This window comes from Acanthochromis polyacanthus, chromosome 4, assembly GCF_021347895.1.
Source record: "Acanthochromis polyacanthus isolate Apoly-LR-REF ecotype Palm Island chromosome 4, KAUST_Apoly_ChrSc, whole genome shotgun sequence".
In the NCBI taxonomy this organism is placed as follows: Eukaryota; Metazoa; Chordata; class Actinopteri; family Pomacentridae; genus Acanthochromis; species Acanthochromis polyacanthus.
Window position 1 is genome coordinate 44,827,615 of NC_067116.1, and position 18,529 is coordinate 44,846,143.

Sequence of the window (18,529 nt, forward strand, 5' to 3'; positions counted from 1 at the left end):
TCGATTTTTTGCTCATCTTTATTCTATAACCAGCTTTGAGTATCAGTATTATGGGATGTATCATAGTTTCATGTCATAAAGACACAAAAATGTCCCAAAGACATGTAAAACAATCAAAATGTTACACTGAACAAGAAAAAGGAGATACCAAAATAGACAAATGAGACGTGAAATGCCAAAAGCTGGACACAAAACGGGAAAAATAAGACACAAAATGTCAATAAATAAGATAAACGAGACACAAAACAGGAAAAGAGAGACGCAAAATGACAAAAACAACAACCAAAACGACCACAAGGAGAAAAAAAACTCTCCCTAAGACACACAAAACAACACAAAACTGTCGCAAAGTGACAAAAGAGGGACAAAAATGACAAAGATGAGCACAAAACAAAAAAATCTAAATGTCATTTTTGTCCAATAACCAACTTTTAACCATCCATATTATGGGATGTATCATAGTTTCATGTCACAAAGAGACTAAAATGTTCCAAAGACACGTAAAACAATCAATATGTCACTAAACATATATCCATTATGTTTCATACCACGGAAATAGAATAGGGTAGAATGGTATTAATAATATAAAATGCAGATACTTAAACTCAGTATAAATACTTAGTTACTTTTTAGACCACCTCTGATAGAGGGAGATGTAATTCTGGAGGATTTTTCTTCCCTTTTCTTCCAACAAACTGATGATTTAATCTGTAAATTTAAAACAAACGGGCCTCTTTGAGCTCCAAATCCATTTCACGGGAAGCATCGGTCTCCATTGCTGGTTTCAGGTCCCTCAGGTGTGACTTTAAAGGTGTGTTTCTGTCAGCCAATCAGAGCTGGAGGAGCATCGTGGAATCCCATCCATCCGGTTGGAGATGGAGCCAACTGGAGCTTCATCCTGTCATGGTTTCAGGTTTCTGAGAGTTATCTGGATTATATTTAGAGGGAGGTCTGTCATGTTTGTTAATTCGCTGCTCTGATCCTCAGGTTTCTGGTCTGTCGGCACGAAGACAAAAGACCCAAAACAAAGGCAAAGGGGAGAAACTTTCAGGTGCTTCAGAGCAACCTGCAGCCACTAAAACACGTCTGCTGTGGGAGTGGAGCTTCCTTTGGCCTTTAACAGGAATAATAAAGATCATAAACTTTATTATTTATAGCAGCTTTTACAACTGGAGTCACGAGATGCTTTCGGTTAAACAGAGCGCCAGTAAAACATGAAGAAGGAGCAATAAAACATCAGAGGAGGTATTAAAAAGCTATAAAAAAAAACAGAGGAATAATAGCAGAGTCCATAGTAAAAGTCACATTATGGATAAGAAATGCTAGAACAGATACGGAAAAGCAAAAAAATAAAAAAAATAAATAAAAAATAGACAAGTCACAAAAGGCTGTATCTAAAATATTCAAGCCTTGACTTTTTCTAATAATAATATTAATAACAACAGTTTATAATAAAAGTCACAAAATTGATATACAATAAAATGTTACAAAAGATATTAAAATGCTGAAAAATAAGTAAATAAAATAAAAAAATGTGATAGCTAAAATATTAAGGATTGTAGCTATTAATAGGAACAATAAAGATCATAAGCTTTATTATTTATAGCAGCTTTTATATGTGGAGTCCTGAGATGCTTAAAAAGCTTTAAAATTAAAAACAGAAGCTATATCTCTAATATTAAAGCCTGCACTGATAATTAACAGCATCAACCTTTTCATAAATAATATTAGCAATAACAGAGACATAATAAAAGCCACAGCACTGATATGAAACCATAAAACATTAGAAAAGATATTAAAAAGCTAAAAAAAAAAAAGAGAGACAGATTTAAAATATTAAAGCCTGTTCTGTTAATTAACAGTGTGGACCTATTCATAAATAATATTAATAATAATAGAGTCCATAATAAAAGACACTGATAAGAAGCAATAGAATGTTAGAAACGATGGTAAAACTTATAAAAAATTGAATTAAAAAATGCTATATGTAAAATATTAAAACCTGCGCTATTAATTAACAGTGTCGACCTTTTTTAATAATAATATTAATAAAAACAGAGTCCATAATAAAAGTCAAAACATGGATAATAAACAATAAAACATCAGATGAGACATTTTGAAGCTATTAAAGCTTTTAAACTGTTTTATATTTCTATATCTGAAAAAAGAAAAAGAAACATTTACTGGAATTATGATAATTTATGCCATAATAATTAAATTAATCCATTGAATAACAGATGAAGCTCATTATCTGAACATGTCAAATAATTCAATAAATTGAAATTTTCTGTTAATTATCAGTATGCCCAAGGTAAGAGGAGATTTTCTGTACTTTAATGATAATATTATGGTAATAAATAATAATTAATGATGACATTATGGTAATAATAGCGTAAAATCTGATATTTTCCTGCCATTTATTGGTAAATCTACAATTTAAAAAAATATTTTTGCTATTTTTTAGTGTTGCTCCAATGGTGAAAAATAGGAAATGTCCTTTTATTTAGAATAGTGCTATATCTGCTGTATAAAAACTGGAAAAATTAAATAAATCCATAAATTCACATTATACCAGTGATCTGTCATGAAACAAACTATGTAAAATTACCAAACAGACATTTCTTTTTGCAATAATTGCCCATAATTCCATGAAGTTTTAGAAATATATTTATTAAACTTAAATAAGGTTTTAGGTAATAGATATCACTTTTATTTACAAATTACAATTTTTAAATATAATTTCACATCAGATTTGCAGAGTCACAGTCTATTTTGGTGATTTATCTTTAATTTTTTGTGATATTTTAATGTGTTTCCAAAAAAATATGGTAAAAATGAGTGAAATAAAAGTAAAATGGTGTTTTTAGCAGCGGTTTGTTGACCTGTTTTAACCTGTGCAGCTGCTAGCAGCACTAAAAACATAAACTAGTGGTCAGTTTGCAGGTTCAGATGAAAAAACACTCTGAGGAGGATTTGTGTTTCCACCTTAATTAACTCCTGCAGTGATTAAAGTCTGGCTCAGTTTAAAGAAGATAAAAGTTCATTAACAGCAGAACCTTCCGTCATTTCCGGTCTGTTTTATCTGCAGCTGACGTGTTGGTGAGGAAAACTCTGCAGACTTTGATAAGAAAGAAAAAGGAGCTGGTTGTTTGAGCAGCAGCAGAGGTGAACTGACTGTGAGGATACAGCGCCACCGTGTGGTGAGAAGCTCCAAGTGGCCTCAGGATGGAGATTAAAGTCTGGATGTTCCTCTGCTGCCTGCAGAAGGTAAACAAACAACTGTCTGTCTTCTTAGACAGCAGACTAACAATAATTAATAATAATGATAATAATATCAATATTATTAATAATGTCAATAATAAGAATAAGAATAATAGTGACAATTATAGTATAATTATTCTTAATAGTAATAATTATTTCGTAGTTTTGGCCTTTTTCTTACAGTTAACATGTAAATTATCACCTTCCCACTGGTTTACTTGCATTCTGTGATTTATTTTACAAACTGTAAAATAAAAATGTTTTTTTAATGACGTTAAAATTTTTCGTCAGATTTTAAAAATATTTATTCATTTTTAAATAGTGTCAGGCATTTTTTCATTTGTACATATTTTGGTATTTTGTGTATTTGCCATAAGGCACGGATGTGATCCCATACAGCTCTGATGTGCGTCATGGCGCACAGCTTGGACTCAACCTGTTTTTATGAGCAAACAGAAGAACAGGGTATGAAGGTTTTCCTCTTTCTGATGGTTCCTTCTGAAGCAGTGAGAGCAGCTTCTGGCTGTGAATGAGTGAAAGCTCTCCCCGGTTCTGTGCGCAGCTGCGTGACGGAGTCCAAACACCTCCTCACCTCCAGTTCAGCTCTGAAGCTTCACTGTTCTTGTCCAGGTCTGTAGCCATGGAGAGGTTCGTGTGCGCGTTGATCCTCCTGCTCGCTGCTCTGCTGTGTCTCGGTACCGGTCAGCACCACGTCGGACCGTGGAGACACCGGATCCAGTGGGAGAATAACGGGCAGGTGTACAGTCTACTGAGCACCGGGACTCAGTACCGGTTACCGGCGCAGACCAGAAGACGCACCGAGCTGCTGCTGACCACAAAGAACAACTTTAACCAGATTCACTCTCCGGTTCCGCCCAGCAGATCCAGCAGAACCAGAACCGTGGAGCTCCGGGACGCAGCCGGTAGAATCTCTCAGCAGAACGACCACATCCAGACGGACTCGTCGGTTCTCGGTCCGGACGCCGGTCAGTATTTACTGGCTGCGGGACGTCCAGGTGCACCGAGCCCCGGAACCACCGGAGGATTCCGCGCATACCGGGAACCGTCTAACGGCAGCGCGGCCGCGTTCACCGGTATCCAGGAGTTCTCGGGTAACGGAGTTCCTCGGGGAGGCCGGAGCACACCGGGACAGGGTGCGCAGCGGACCGGCACGTTACCGGTCAGATCAGCGGACTTTACGCACAGCAGGATCCGGTCTGACGGCTCCGGTCCACCGGCTCGGCCTCCTGCTGCACCCGACCGGGTCTCCACGGCGGAGGAAAACGGGAACACCGGCAGAGGAGACGCTCCCGGTACGCAAAGGCTGCAGAGAGCGCAGTCCCTGAGCAGAGGCGCACCGGAGCCCGGAGTTCCTCCAACAGCTGCTTCCAGTAACTCTGTAGAAATCCACTTTCCTCCTCCAAACCCAGATCCGGACGTGGCTGACCCCAGAGACCCTCACAGCATCCACCACCGGAACTCTGTCTTCTACAACGTTTACCCTCCGGACCGCAGGAACCGGATCTCTGCTCGTCCTCCACCGGGAACCGGCTACGGAACCAGGTTCTTCCACCACGGTGAGGCAGCAAGAAAGTAGGATCATAGACGTGATTTTTAACTTTTTCCTCCTGAAACACATCCATCATCTGACGCTCAGACTGTGAATCATTTGTTTCTAAAGCTCGTTTTAATGCGTTTTTAATGAGACTCAGAGTTAATTTCTCTCCTGTGAGCCTCTAATGTCTGCAGTCTGAGCCTCTGAGCACCACTCACATTAAAGCCTGACTGATGGACTCATTATCTGCAGCCAGAGGCTTAGAAAAAAACTAGCTCTGCAGCTTCTGACAGGAAAACATCCAAAGTTCTCCACTAATTATCCAGAATAAGTAAATACTCAGTCAGTGTTTAACTCTGGTGTCCTCCTGAGGGTCAAACTGATCTGTTTTAAAGTTTGAAAATGGGGAAAAATATTTTTTCACTGTGAACATTTACAAATTTTCAACATTTTTGGGAAATTTTTTGAACATTTTTTGGCGGAAAAAAAAAGAAATGTTCAAAAAAATCTTTCTTAAAAACATTCACAAAACTGTTATCTGTAATTTACTAGAACAAAGAAAATCTGTAGAACAGTTTCAAAAATATTTTTAAATATTACAATTTAAAATTTCATTAAAACTTCTATATTTTTTCTTTCAAATAACAGCAAATATCTTCAAAATAAAGATACATTTGGCTGCTCTAAATAAAGAAAATGATGATGTGTATTTATGGTCAAACACTGTAAAATTATATTTGTTAAAATAAAATTTTTGTTGCATCATTTTGTTGTTGCAATTAATGAATTTATTTTTATTGCTCATTTACTTTTTTCTTATATTATCTATCATTTATCAGGGAAAATAAGTAAATTAATAATACATTGTTCAAAATTACACTTAAAAACTGTTAAAAATTAAAATTTTGTGAAGCTCTCTGCAGTTTTTTTTTTGTCATTTAAAGTTGTTTACTGTATTTGTTCTCCTTCAGGTCTCCCAGACCTGGTTCCTGATCCGTACTACATCCAGGCAGCCTCCTACATCCAGAGAGTGCAGATGTACGCACTCCGCTGTGCTGCCGAAGAAAACTGTCTCTCCAGGTGAGTTTTTATTAGTTTAATCCCGCTTTAACAGTCCAGAACCAGAACCAGTTGATTCCTGCAGCTTCAGGTGGAGTCAGAGTCGCTGAACTTCTTCCTTCACTGACATTTTGTGCTACAGCTGTGAGATAAAAGCGTTCAGCTTCGGGTGTAAATGAGGAAAAATGAACTTCAGGAATCCTCTGAGGACGTTTTCTGGCCGTCGTCCCGTTTGGACTCTTCAGCTGAGTGACGGAGATTCTCTGCTCTGATCTGAGAAGCTGCTCTGCCAAGAAAAATAAAAATGAAAGGCAGAGGATTTGTGAGGGGAATGCAAAAACTACCGGGCAGATACTTCACTGCAGGAGGAGGTGGGCGTGCAGAAATCCTGTCGGTGCTTCCACATAATCAGACATTTAGAAAAGCACATTAGAAGATGTGCAAATAAAGAAAACAGACAAGTCTAGTTGAAAACTCCTGTGTATTTATGAGAACAGTGGGGTGGTGATTCTTAGGTTTATTAGGAACTAGAAAAACTGATGCTGAACTTATTGTACATTTTAGAAAATGTAACATATATGAAAAAGTAATGGCATAAAGTGGAGCAAAAATAGACATATAAGATGTGTGTAAACATATGTAAACACGTGTCATTTCAGTAAATAAATACAAAATAAATCAGGGAAAGACGGTGCATGAGGTGTAAATATTTCCAATACAGTAAGTAGATTGAATTTCATTGACTTCTCTGCCTCAATTTCACTCATTTTTTGAAGCAGAAAAAGTAAAGTTAACACTACAATAAATGGAGATAAATAAGCAAAAATGTACAACAAATAAAAATGAACAATAAGAAAAATATGAAATGCAAAATGTACAAGAAGTGTAAGTACAAATGTTCTGTGTGAAGTTAGAATATTCGAACTCACTGTTCATTTATTCACTGTTGCATTTACAGAAACTGTAAATCTCGGCACCTTGTATTTATTCACTGAAGGTAAACTTCAGAAGGCCTCAGAAAATCCAGACAATCTATTATTATTATTTCCTCCTCCTTCAGGTCAGCGTACCATTCGAGTGTGAGCGATCTGGACTACAGAGTTCTGCTGAGGTTCCCACAGCGGGTGAAGAATCAGGGAACGGCGGATTTCCTCCCCGTGAAGCCCAGACATGAGTGGGAGTGGCACAGCTGCCACCAGTGAGTCTGAACCTCCTTATATGAGCACAGAGACACCATCCAGCCATGTGGAGACGCCACCAGGCACAACACGAAAACACAACTTTAACCTTCTGAACACGGAAATGTGTAGAAACAGAAAGAATCTTCAGGTTTTCAACTTTCCAACAGTCCTTGAACTACTCATCTGTGATAGGAAAACTTAACCGAAGCTAACCCTTAAAATAAATAAAAAAAATCGTCAAAAATAAATCACTCCATCAAACCAGATTCTGTAATAAACGAAAAATTCTTTGCTCCTTGATGCAGCCAAAAAGCCATGACTGACTCAACTGTGACCAACAGTCATGTGACAAAAATTCAGGAACTATTCGGCTGAACTGCAGGCGACAGAATCAGTGTTTTCTGTCCTCTGGTTCTCTCTGCAGACATTTCCACAGCATGGAGGCCTTCAGTAACTACGACCTGCTGGACGTCTCCTCCGGTCAGAAGGTCGCCGAAGGTCACAAAGCCAGTTTCTGTCTGGAGGACACGTCATGTGACCCGGGAACTCGAAGACGATTCGCCTGCACGGCTCACACACAGGTCAGCGTTTAACCCTCCTGTTGTCCTCATTTATGGGCACCAAAAAATATTATTTTCTTGTCTGAATAAAATCCAAAAATTCTGTAAAAAATTTCCCAAATTTCTGAAAATGAGCAAAACCTTCAGGAAGAAAATTTCAATAATTCCTGAAAAAATTGTATTTTAAAAAAATCTCCCAAATTTGGCAAGAAAATTCTTGTAAATATTTTCAAAAATGAGTAAAAATCTTACAAAAAATCCTAAAAGCATCTAAAATTATTACATATATTTCAGTAAGACTTCTAATATTTTCTTTAAGAACATTCAGTAAATTTTTTTTTAAATCCAGTGAAATTTGCTGGATTTTGGTGATTTTTTTGTGAACGTTCTTAAGAAACAATTTTAACACTTATTTTTTTTCCACCGAAAAATGTTCAAAGATTTCCCAAAAATGTTGAAAATGTTGACATCAGAAGTTTCACTGTGAAAATAGATTTTTTTCTTCACATTTTCAAACATTTTCAAACTTTAAAACGGACAGGACAGCACGAGGGTTAATCAATCGACATTTTTTTCATTTGTTGATTCATTTATATTGTTTTAACCCTCGTGTCGTCCTGCTGGTCAAAACTGACCCGTTTTAAAGTTTGAAAATGTGGGAAAAAAAAATATTTTTATGTCCACATTTTCAACACTTTTTGGAAATCTTTGAACATTTTTTGGTGGATGAAAAGAAATGTTAAGAAAACATGTTTCTTTAAGAACATTCATTAAAAAATCACAGATTTCTTGTGAATGTTCTTAAAGAAAATATCAGAAGTTTTACTGATAAAATATGGAATCACTTTAGATATTTTTAGGATTTTTTCTGGAAGATTTTTACTCATTTATTGAAAATATTTACAAGAATTTTCTTGCCAAATTTGAGGAATTTTCTTTAGAATACAATTTTTAAGGAATTATTGGAATTTTCTTCCTGAAGGTTTTGCAAATTTTCAGAAATTTGTGGAACTTTTTTGCTGAATTTTTGGATTTTTTTCCGACAAGGAAACTATATTTTTTGGTGCCTGTAAATGAAGACAACGGGACGGTTAAGCCCATCAACGCCTCATTTTAAGTCATCGCGTGTAACTTAAGCGTGTGTTTTTCTCAGGGCCTCGGTCCTGGTTGCTATGATACGTATCACGCCAACATCGACTGTCAGTGGATCGACATCACCGACGTACCGCCTGGAAACTACATACTGAAGGTACACCGGGAAAACTATTCTATTAAAAGAAATGATGAAAATCTGACAGCAAGGCCACCAGAAAAAATATGTAAAAAATGCTGGAATACTGCAACTTTCAAAAACTGTAATAAATAAATAAAGAATTATTATTATTATTATTTTAAAAATCTATAAACATACAGTGAAAATCTGGAAGCTAAATATGTAAAAAAAAAAAAAAAGGGGGAATATAATATTATTTAAAAAAACGAAAACTGTAAAAATACCTGCTAAATAATTATTCTTTTAGGTGATTTAAAATGAAACACTGTAATATTTAACACAATATATAATATAATATTTAAATAATACTTATAATTTAACAAAGAAAAAATATTTACTATTTTACATAAATTAATATATTTTTTCTGTGACTTACTGGAAAATCTTTGAAATATCAGTTTAATTTTTTTTATCAGTTTGTCAGTCCTTTTTTTCTTTCAACTAGAGGAAAATATCTGTAATTTATCTAAAAAATAAATGCATATATATATATATATATATATATGCATTTATTTTTTGTTTATTTGAATAAAGTTTTTAAAAAATTAATACAAATTTTCGATGTGAAAAATATTTTTTGTCTGTTTTTTATCTGTAATTTTAAATGAAAATCTTGTATATTTCTTAGATATGTTTAATAAATTCACATTCAATGTAGAAAAATGCTTTGATTAATTTGATTTTATTCTGTAGTTGCATTTTATTTGTTTTCAATTCGACAAAAAGTACTGTTGCAAAACTAGCAAAAAATTTTAGACTAATTTATTATTATTTACTAATTCTGCAGTCCTTAATGCACAATTTTTCTTTGTAATAACAGCAAATATCTGTAATTTTTATTTATTTCTTTATTTTTTCCTGATTTGTATACAATAAAAAGAATTACCACTTATACAAATACAGATTTTTGACGTGAAAAATATTTACAGCTGTGGAATGTTTTTTTAAATATTAGCATGTAAATTAATATACATATTTTTTTGTAATTTTCCTAGATATTCTCCACAATTCTACAAAACTGAGACCTGTAATAAACCAGTAAACCGTTTAAAGTTAAAAGCTGTTTAAAAACATCCTTTTTTTCTCGCTGTACGGCTGCAGAAGTGGTTTAAGTGGATAAATAAGAATCAGATTTCCTGTTTTTTTTGTGTGTCCAGGTGACGGTGAATCCGTCTCAGCTGGTTCAGGAGTCAGATTTCTCCAACAACGAGGTCCGGTGTGACGTCAGGTACACAGGAAGCTACGTCCAGACCAGAAACTGCAGGATCACCGTGTGAGTCACAGCTTTTTAGTATTCCTCATAAATGATAGAGTCACAACTTTTTATTATTCTTCATAAATGATAGAGTCACAACTTTTTATTATTTCTCATAAATAATAGGAGGAGTGAAGCTTAGCGCTAATTACTGATGTTTGTTTTTTATTCCACAGGAGCTGACCTGACTGAAGACGTTGACAGACGTATTTAATTTTCCTGTCGAGCAGCTCTTTTACTGTTTCGCTGTTTGTAACCACATAAATTAATCTTTATATTTATGTCGAGTTTCAGCTACACTCTAAGAAATAAGTCTGTAGAATAAAAGACGAGATACCAACAGCTCCACAGACGTTACAGGACATTTTCTGCATTGTAACGATCATTATTTTTAGCACAAAAAAAAGAAGGAAGAAAGAAATTCTAATAATAATAATAATAAAAAAAATCTAATATTGTTTTTAAAACAATTAAATATATATAAAAAGTAAATGAAACAGGACATTTTCTGCACTTTAATGATGACTTTATGGCAAAAAGGTAGATTTATTATTTTTAAAATTATATCTAAAGGATGAATTCAACATTTTCTGCATTTTAATGATGACTTTATGGCAAAAAAGGTAGATTTATTATTTTTAAAAACAGGACATTTTCACGCTTTTTTAATTGCAAATCTGTAATTTAAAAAAGCGGACTTTTGCTATAATTTAATGGTAATGATCTACAGAATGAAACCTCCAAATGTTAAATAAAAAATATAAAATAACTAAAAAACTTTTTTGTATTTTAATATTGACTTTACAGCAAAGAATTTTAATTATTTTTAATTTTATTAGTGTATTTATAGTCAATATTATCCTGTTAATGGTAAAACCATAAAAATGACTTTTCTATAATTTTTTAGTGAAAAATAGAATACTTTCTGGTATTTAATGGTGTAAACTGCTAACATTAAATAAATACATAAAATAACAGCAATTCATCCTATAATTTAAAATTATACATTTTCTAATAATTTATCATTCACCTGCTCTAAAAATAAAAATAAACAAATTTTCCTCCCTTTAATTTTTTTTTCAAATTACCGTACACATGTCTCACATTCCTGTGAAAATACTGAAAGAAATCAAAATAAAATAAAAAAATTGCAAAAAAAATAAAAAATAAAAATTAACAGAAATACACATTTCTGAGCATTTTTCTGTTCAAACATAAAGTCATGCGGCTGTTAATGCACAGATGTTTCTTAGAGTGTAACACCAGGCTGTCCAGATGTTAACTTTTATTATTTATATTAACTTTTAATCAATGCAAGACATTTAACTGTTGGCTGAGTGTGAAGAAAGACTGTTGATAAACTCCAATTGGTGCTTATTTTTCTAATGTAAAAACAAAAGAAGCTAAAATGCATGCATTTCTTGCAGTATTGTATGTATCATCTTGTGCATTTTTACTCCAGATGTATCGTCTGTTGCTTTCTTAAAGACAGTTTTGACTGTTTGTTAACATTTGATTTTGTATTAAAGTTTGTAGTGATTTTTGAAAACAAGCGTCTATTAATAATCCCTTCTTATGGGAAAACCTGCTCAACATGAAATCGTCCAGCTGTGACCGTGTGAGTGCAGTGGGACATTTCTTAAATACCTTCTGGAATAACACGCCTCAGAGAAATGCCTGACATGATTCCACTTTAGAAACGCGCCTCCAGCCTGTTGTTCTGCTGCAGGTGAGTGACTGAGGAAGAATTTATTCCACTGAGGCGTCTGGTCGTGTTTGCATTCTGTCACCGGCTCTAACAGGACGCTGTCTGGGTGCACAAATAATCACCACAGCAGCTATTTTAGCACACATCCTCCCTTCTTGCTCCGTTTTAATGGAGCTGTTTGCGTTGAATCATCGTCTTGTAACGTTAAAAAGCTTCAGCAGAAATGAGGTTTTAATGAGTTTTTACTGCATGGGCTTTTGTTTCGGTGCCAGATTTTATTTAAAATCATGCTGAGTGGACTACTTCAGACACATTTAGCAAAGTAAACTGGTGGAGCTCTCACAGAAACACATGGAAACCTCAACAGGAACCTGTCTGTGGATCTTCTAAAGTGGAAGATTTCAGCAGCTTTCATGCAAAGTCTGGAACTAAATGAAGGATGAGATGAATGTGAAGGTCGCGGAGTTGATTTCATCCACTTCTTTACAGCATCTTGTCATGTTTCCATCTTTATTTCACTGACTCGCTTGTAGAGTTTATCTAATAGCAACAACAAATCACAGACTATCAAAGAATCCTGTTAAAAAGAAAAGGAAACTAATTGTCTTCTATTAAAAATAATTAGTTTAACGTATTTCAAATACAGGTTTACATCATTTGTATTTTTGGGGGCTTTTTAGCATTTAGTTAATTAAATTTACGTGTTTAAATACAACAGAAGTGGCCAGAAGTGATATATTACAAATAATCAGTCTTTATATTGCAGAAGTGCCACTATTTAATTTTTATGTGAGAAATATTTATTAGAAGGTTGTTAAGTAGTAGTTCAGTGTCAAATCTACAAGAATCTACACTTATTTTTGATCTATGAAGACACAAAACGACCAAAACGACACAAAAAAAACGACAAAAACAAGACACACAAAGACAAAAATGAGACACAAAACGACAAAAACAAGACACAAAATAGCAAAACAAACAAGCATGAAAAGAAAGTACAGACAAACAAAAAATGCATTCATCTGGGTCTGATGTTTATTTAATTAATTGCTGCAAAAATAAAGCGTTAAATAAATTAATGCATTTTATCACATCTTTCTCAGTTCCCGAACTTCTCACACACCGGTAACTCTGATGAACACTCCAGCCCAGTAGGTGGCGCTAATGAACCTAAAGTCTGTTTCAGAGAGAAGAAGCCCAGGACCACTGAGTGACGTCAGCACACAGGTAAACAGTGAAGGAGCATCAGACTGAGCTTGTTGGGAGGAAAGTTTTCTTTTAAAACTCTTCCTGATGGCAGCTTGGATAAAAGCCTGGTTGTTCAACAAAAAGTTTTCTGATCACTTCAATGTAACGTTGCTGTTAGCACCAGAGCTAATGTTAGCTACGACGGTCCTGCTAACGGCTAGCCATGGCTGTAGCCATCCCATAATAGACCACTTTTCAAGACAGTGCTTTAGTTTACAAAAAGTTTTAAAATGTTCAATATAAACGCTGGAATGTCACTTTGAGTTTGCAGTAATCTGTGAATGTAGCAGACAGATGAAAAATGCAGATAAATAGAAACGAAACATTTTTGTGGTTTAAGTTTTTACGCTGTCTGGGATCCGCGTCTTTGGAGGAGGAACAACTTAAACAACAAAAATGTCTGTCTTTCAATAACTTCATTCTAAACTTTTTGTTTATTAAAAAATTAAATAAATAAAAATTATATTCCTGAAAAAAGAAGCATCAAAATGACACCATTTATCAGACCCAGAAACTCTGAAAACAGAAAGAATCTGTGGATTTTCTACTTTCTGAAGGTCCTTGAACTACTTATGCTTTTGTTAGAGCCATACAATGGAAAAAACAAATAAATCAGGCCTTAAATCATCAAAATCACTTTTTCTACATGTCCCATTTTATTTTTATTTTTTATACATTTTAAATTATAAACATGTATGTCTATTCATTGATTCAACTGTCAACCAAAACTTCACTTATTTTGTCAAATATGAGTCCCTTTCTACTTTTAAGAGACAATTGAAGACTCAATAGTTCAGAGAACACCTAGGCACTTAATCTGACTCCACCTTAGGGGTAGAATAAGTCAGGTGGTCCAAAACCCCACACTTATTTAGCGCTGACAAAGTTTAAAAAAAGGGGGGGTGGCAATTCTTCTGCAACTTGATGGCAACACCTTTGACCAATCGCACTTTTTGCACTTACTACAGGTTTTTCCTTATGTCTGAATTGTTGCTTGTGTTGTACGTCGCTTTGAACAAAAGCTTCTGCTGAATGAAATTGTAGAATTGTAGAAATATTGCTGTTTGACAAAAGTGCCATTAATTGAAATTAATTAATTCCAAAGCCTGTAATTAATTAGATTAACTTGTTTAATCGTGTCCCACCACTAATACACATATGATATAATATTAATGTATTACCCAGTTTTATTTGATTATTGACTTACATTAGATGTGATCTTTGCATATGGTGACATTTAAATGAGCTGTGCCGTACATACAGCGGTTATGGTGAATGTGACGTTTCACTAATAAGTCATAAAGCCGCCAGTGTGGAAACATGATCACATCTGAGTGTACTATCATTTAGGTTTGGTCACTGAGGTGGAAGCAGTGTCTGCTCTGGAACATGGACTAGATGTTCAAAGCTGTAAATGTGTTGACTTCCTTTGGTTCTTGTGTTGAAGCTCTGATGTGGATCTGAGGGTGATGGAGCTGCTGTCTGCTGAATCCTGAGTCCTGCTGGAGGTGGCGAGGAGGAGAGAAATTCCACGGATCCGCCGCCGGCCAGGAAAAGCCGACAGCAAACTGCTGACATCAGCGGCACCACGACTCCACCGTCCTCATCGTGGGCCGGACGTCTGGGAGGCGTCTGAGAAGGAAGGTCAAGAAGAGGCAGACAGAACGAGGCTCTGTGGAGGATTTAAAGCTTTATTCTGCTCAGAAACACAAGATTAAACCTCATCTGTTGAGCTCTGAGGGGTGAAATTAGTTATCCAGCTCAGTCCTGCAGAGGAACAAAAACCAGGTAGAATATTTGGTGTAATTGGAAGACAACTTTATGAAATGCTCATAAAAATTGAATTTTAGGGGCTAAAATGGTTCTATCAGGCTTTCATTTTCACAGTGAAAACTTCCACATTTCCACAAATGTCTTTGGTGGAAAAAAAGAAATGTTAAATAAAATGTTTCTTTAAGAACATTCAGAAAAAAATCCACCAAAATCCAGCGCTGGATTTTGGTGGATTTTTTTCTGAATGTTCTTAAATAAAATATTAGAAGTTTAACTGATATGTATGGAATCATTTTAGATATTTTTAGGATTTTTTGGGAAGGTTTTTGCAATTTTTCTGAATTTTCTTGCCAATTTTTTTAAACAAAACTTTTGAGGGAAACTTTTAAGGAATTATTGGAATTTTCTTCCTGAAGGTTTTGCAGATTTTCTGAAATTTGGGGACAGTTTGCAGACAAGGAAACTCTATTTTTTTTGTTGCCTGTAAATGAAGACAACAGGAGGGTTAAGTGAAAAAGACTCAACTTAAATGAACTCGTCTTTCTAAATTCTAACTTTTTCTTTAAGTTCAATCCACCAGAAATTAGCAAAACTCACATATTTACATTAAATAAACCAGAAAAGATGAACTGATCTGACTTTAACATCCTTTGATGTTTTACAAAGACCAAAATACAGACTCAGAGGAAGAATGAAGATTATTTTATCTCTGCAGGACAGGTTCAATAGAAATAAAGATTAAAATAAAATACACAAATACAAAGATATGACAATAATAATTAAAAAAAACTCACCCAAACTTGACAGAAAAACAATGAAAAGCAGCAGATTCTGTTCAGAGATTCACAAAATGTGATTTAATGTACGGATTCACAATAAAAACAGCAGTAAATATAGAAATAATCTTTATTTAGCCTGGTATGTATGAACACATTTATTAATTTTCTGCACTTTTCTTTGGCCTTTTATCTCTTTTTTATCATCTTAGTTCATTTCTTTATTCAGTTAGATTTACACTATCCCGGGACAGCATTATTAGTCTAATATTTACACCATCAACACATATTTAACAGAAAAAAAAACCCTAAATTAGGTGCATTTTTTGATTTTAATGAATATAAACCAAAAGTTGCTCACAGAGGAACCAGAAAATTATTTAATTTTTTTTGTTGTTGTTGTTTTATTAACTTTACTTCAAAATTAGTCAGGTTAATCTAAAGTCGGAAAATAACTCAAAAACTGAATTAACAAAAGAACGTACATACTAGGACTGTACATCAAAAATATCTCCATTTTTAGAAATAGTTAGTTCTTTTATTGCATTTAGATAAATAATTTAAATTAAAATATTGTGATTTTACACATATTTGCTTCGTAGATTCTTTAAATTCTTATATTTTTATCATTAATTCATCACTTTACGGATGTTTTCAGGCTGAAATTTGAAACAAACTTCTGCCGTTTGAAAGTTTGTTCGATAAACGAGGAAACCCACTGAGGATTAAAGATGTTAAATCAAATAATCAGCACAGAACAACACGAACCAACGTCCCATCATGGAGTCACACGACAAACAACAACAATCAGCATCAGTCAGCAGTGAAGTGAAATCACGGCGCTAATCAGAGGAAAATCTGGAGGTTTATTCTGAGCTCAGAACGACAGACTGGAAGTTTGATTTTCTGCCCACAGAGCTGAGGAAGGGAACCAGCTCTGCTGCACATCCCAGCGTTTGTGTGGAGAAGTTTTGGTTTGTCGAGTGTTTAACGTCTGGAAGCGCCTCATTGACTGTCTTTCTGAGGTCATGTGTGTCTGTTTTTGGTCATTTTCTGTCATTTATTGGTCATTTAGGGTCTGTGGTAATTGTATGTCTAGTTTTGGTCATTTTCTGTCATTTGTTGGTAATTTTGTGTCTCTTTGTGGTATTTGTGTGTCTGTTTTTGATCATTTTGTGTCTCTTTTTTTGTGAGTTTTGGTCATTTTCCATCATTTATTGGTTATTTTGTGTCTCTTTTTGTCATTTTCTGTGACTTTTGGTCAGTTTCTGTCACTTTATCATCATTTTGTGTCTCTTTGTGGTCATGTGTGCCTGTTTTTGGTCATTTTCTCTCATTTATTGGTCATTTTGTTTCTCTGTGGTAATTGTGTGCCTGTTTTTGGTCATTTTCTGTCATTTATGGGTCATTTTGTGTTCCATTTTGGTTATTTTTTTGTGCATCTTTTTGATAATTGTGTGTCTAGTTTTGGTCATTTTCTCCCATTTATTGGTCATTTTATGTGTCTGTGGTAATTGTGTGTCTGTTTTTGATCATTTTGTGCCTCTTTTTTTATTTTTTTCTGACTTTTGGTCATTTTCCATCACTTATTGGTCATTTTGTGTCTCTTTTTGTCATTTTTTGTGACTTTTGGTCAGTTTCTGTCACTTTATCGTCATTTTGTGTCTCTGTGGTCATCTGTGCCTGTTTTTGGTCATTTTCTGCCATTTATTGGTCATTTTGTGTCTCTGATAATTGTGTGTCTGTTTTTGGTCATTTTGTGTCTCTTTTATGATATTTTCTGTGATTTTTGACCATTTTGTGTCATTTATTGGTCATTTTGTTTCTCTTTTTGATAATTGTGTGTCAGTTTTTGGTCATTTTCTGTCATTTGTGGGTCATTTTGTGTTCCATTTTGCTCACTTTTTGTGACTTTTTGGCGTTTTGTGTCACAGTTTGTGCATCTTTTTGGCCATGAAGTTTCTGTCTGTGGCTTCTGTTTGCATATGAATTGTTTGTCTGCAGCAAAGAGCCATTTGTGGCTCAGCGGAGGGGAAATGACTGAATATTTTTGTGTCCTGCTGGTGTAACCCGGCCAGGTGTCTGACGCCCTGAACAATGTTTACCTGGGCAGGACGTTCACACATCATTACGCAGCTTCCCCTGTTTGAAATAGAGCTGCCATTCTGGTACTTTTCCTCCCCGGAGCTCCAAAATGCAAACACTGGACGGGCCGCCTGCTGGTGTTAATCCTGTTATTGTGTTATTTCTGGGCTGGAAGTGGAGCCATCAGCTGAAGCCCTGCAGGTGTTTCTGGGGCCGAGTTTTGCTCTAAAAGCTGCTGTTGTTGCTGTTTTACAGTTTTTACACCTGAGCGTCAGACGATGTTGGCCCTCTGGTTCCAAACATGTTCGTCACGAAGACGACGATTTCTGGCTGCAGAGACGTAAAAACACACAAACCGGCAGACTGCTGCTGTCTGCTGTAAAACACAAAAACAGACAAATGTACACGGACAGCGTTTGGTATTGAAATACTCAGTTAAAAAAATATTTTTAACTGGATTTTTAAAGACTATTTATCGGTGCTTAACAGATTTTCCCTGCTTTGTTAAATTAAAATCACAGAAAAAAAATGCTTAATTTACATGTTAATGGTTAAAAATAATCCAATAAATAATGTCCACACCCAGAATAATCTGCATTTTTATATTTTTTTTACAGCATTTGACTGTAAAATTACTTTATTTAAATATGAACAAATATTTTCTAATATTTTATATTAATATCTGTTAGATTTTACAGATATTTGCTGTTCTTTGTGAGAAAATTATACATAATAGGGATTGAAAAGTGACAAAAAAATAACAGATTTTTTGGCCATTTTTCTTTTTTTGTAAAA

The 18,529-nt window shown here is 34.7% G+C and overlaps 1 protein-coding gene and 1 long non-coding RNA gene across 2 annotated transcripts; one reads left to right on the top strand and one right to left on the bottom strand.

Annotated features, from left to right (window-relative positions):
- Positions 1–3,949, bottom strand: LOC127533510 (uncharacterized). Its single transcript, XR_007941246.1, has 2 exons — positions 3,854–3,949; positions 1–3,258 (listed from the first exon to the last, which is right to left on the bottom strand). It is a non-coding gene; the product is annotated as an uncharacterized LOC127533510 (long non-coding RNA).
- On the top strand, positions 3,423–10,484 carry loxl5a (lysyl oxidase-like 5a). Its single transcript, XM_022208963.2, has 7 exons — positions 3,423–4,838; positions 5,788–5,896; positions 6,936–7,073; positions 7,481–7,637; positions 8,770–8,865; positions 10,047–10,162; positions 10,321–10,484. Exons 1-7 carry the CDS (start codon positions 3,791–3,793, stop codon positions 10,325–10,327), a joined length of 1,671 nt encoding a protein of 556 aa, XP_022064655.2. The 5' UTR covers positions 3,423–3,790; the 3' UTR covers positions 10,328–10,484.
- The last annotated feature ends 8,045 nt before the right edge of the window (positions 10,485–18,529 follow it).

Bases quoted from the DNA above. Each gene is read 5' to 3' on its own strand.
- loxl5a (XM_022208963.2), top strand. From the start codon at position 3,791: ATGAGTGAAAGCTCTCCCCGGTTCTGTGCGCAGCTGCGTGACGGAGTC. The intron at 5,897-6,935 runs GTGAGTTTTTAT...CTCCTCCTTCAG, and splicing joins GAAGAAAACTGTCTCTCCAG to GTCAGCGTACCATTCGAGTG. The intron at 7,638-8,769 runs GTCAGCGTTTAA...TGTTTTTCTCAG, and splicing joins CCTGCACGGCTCACACACAG to GGCCTCGGTCCTGGTTGCTA.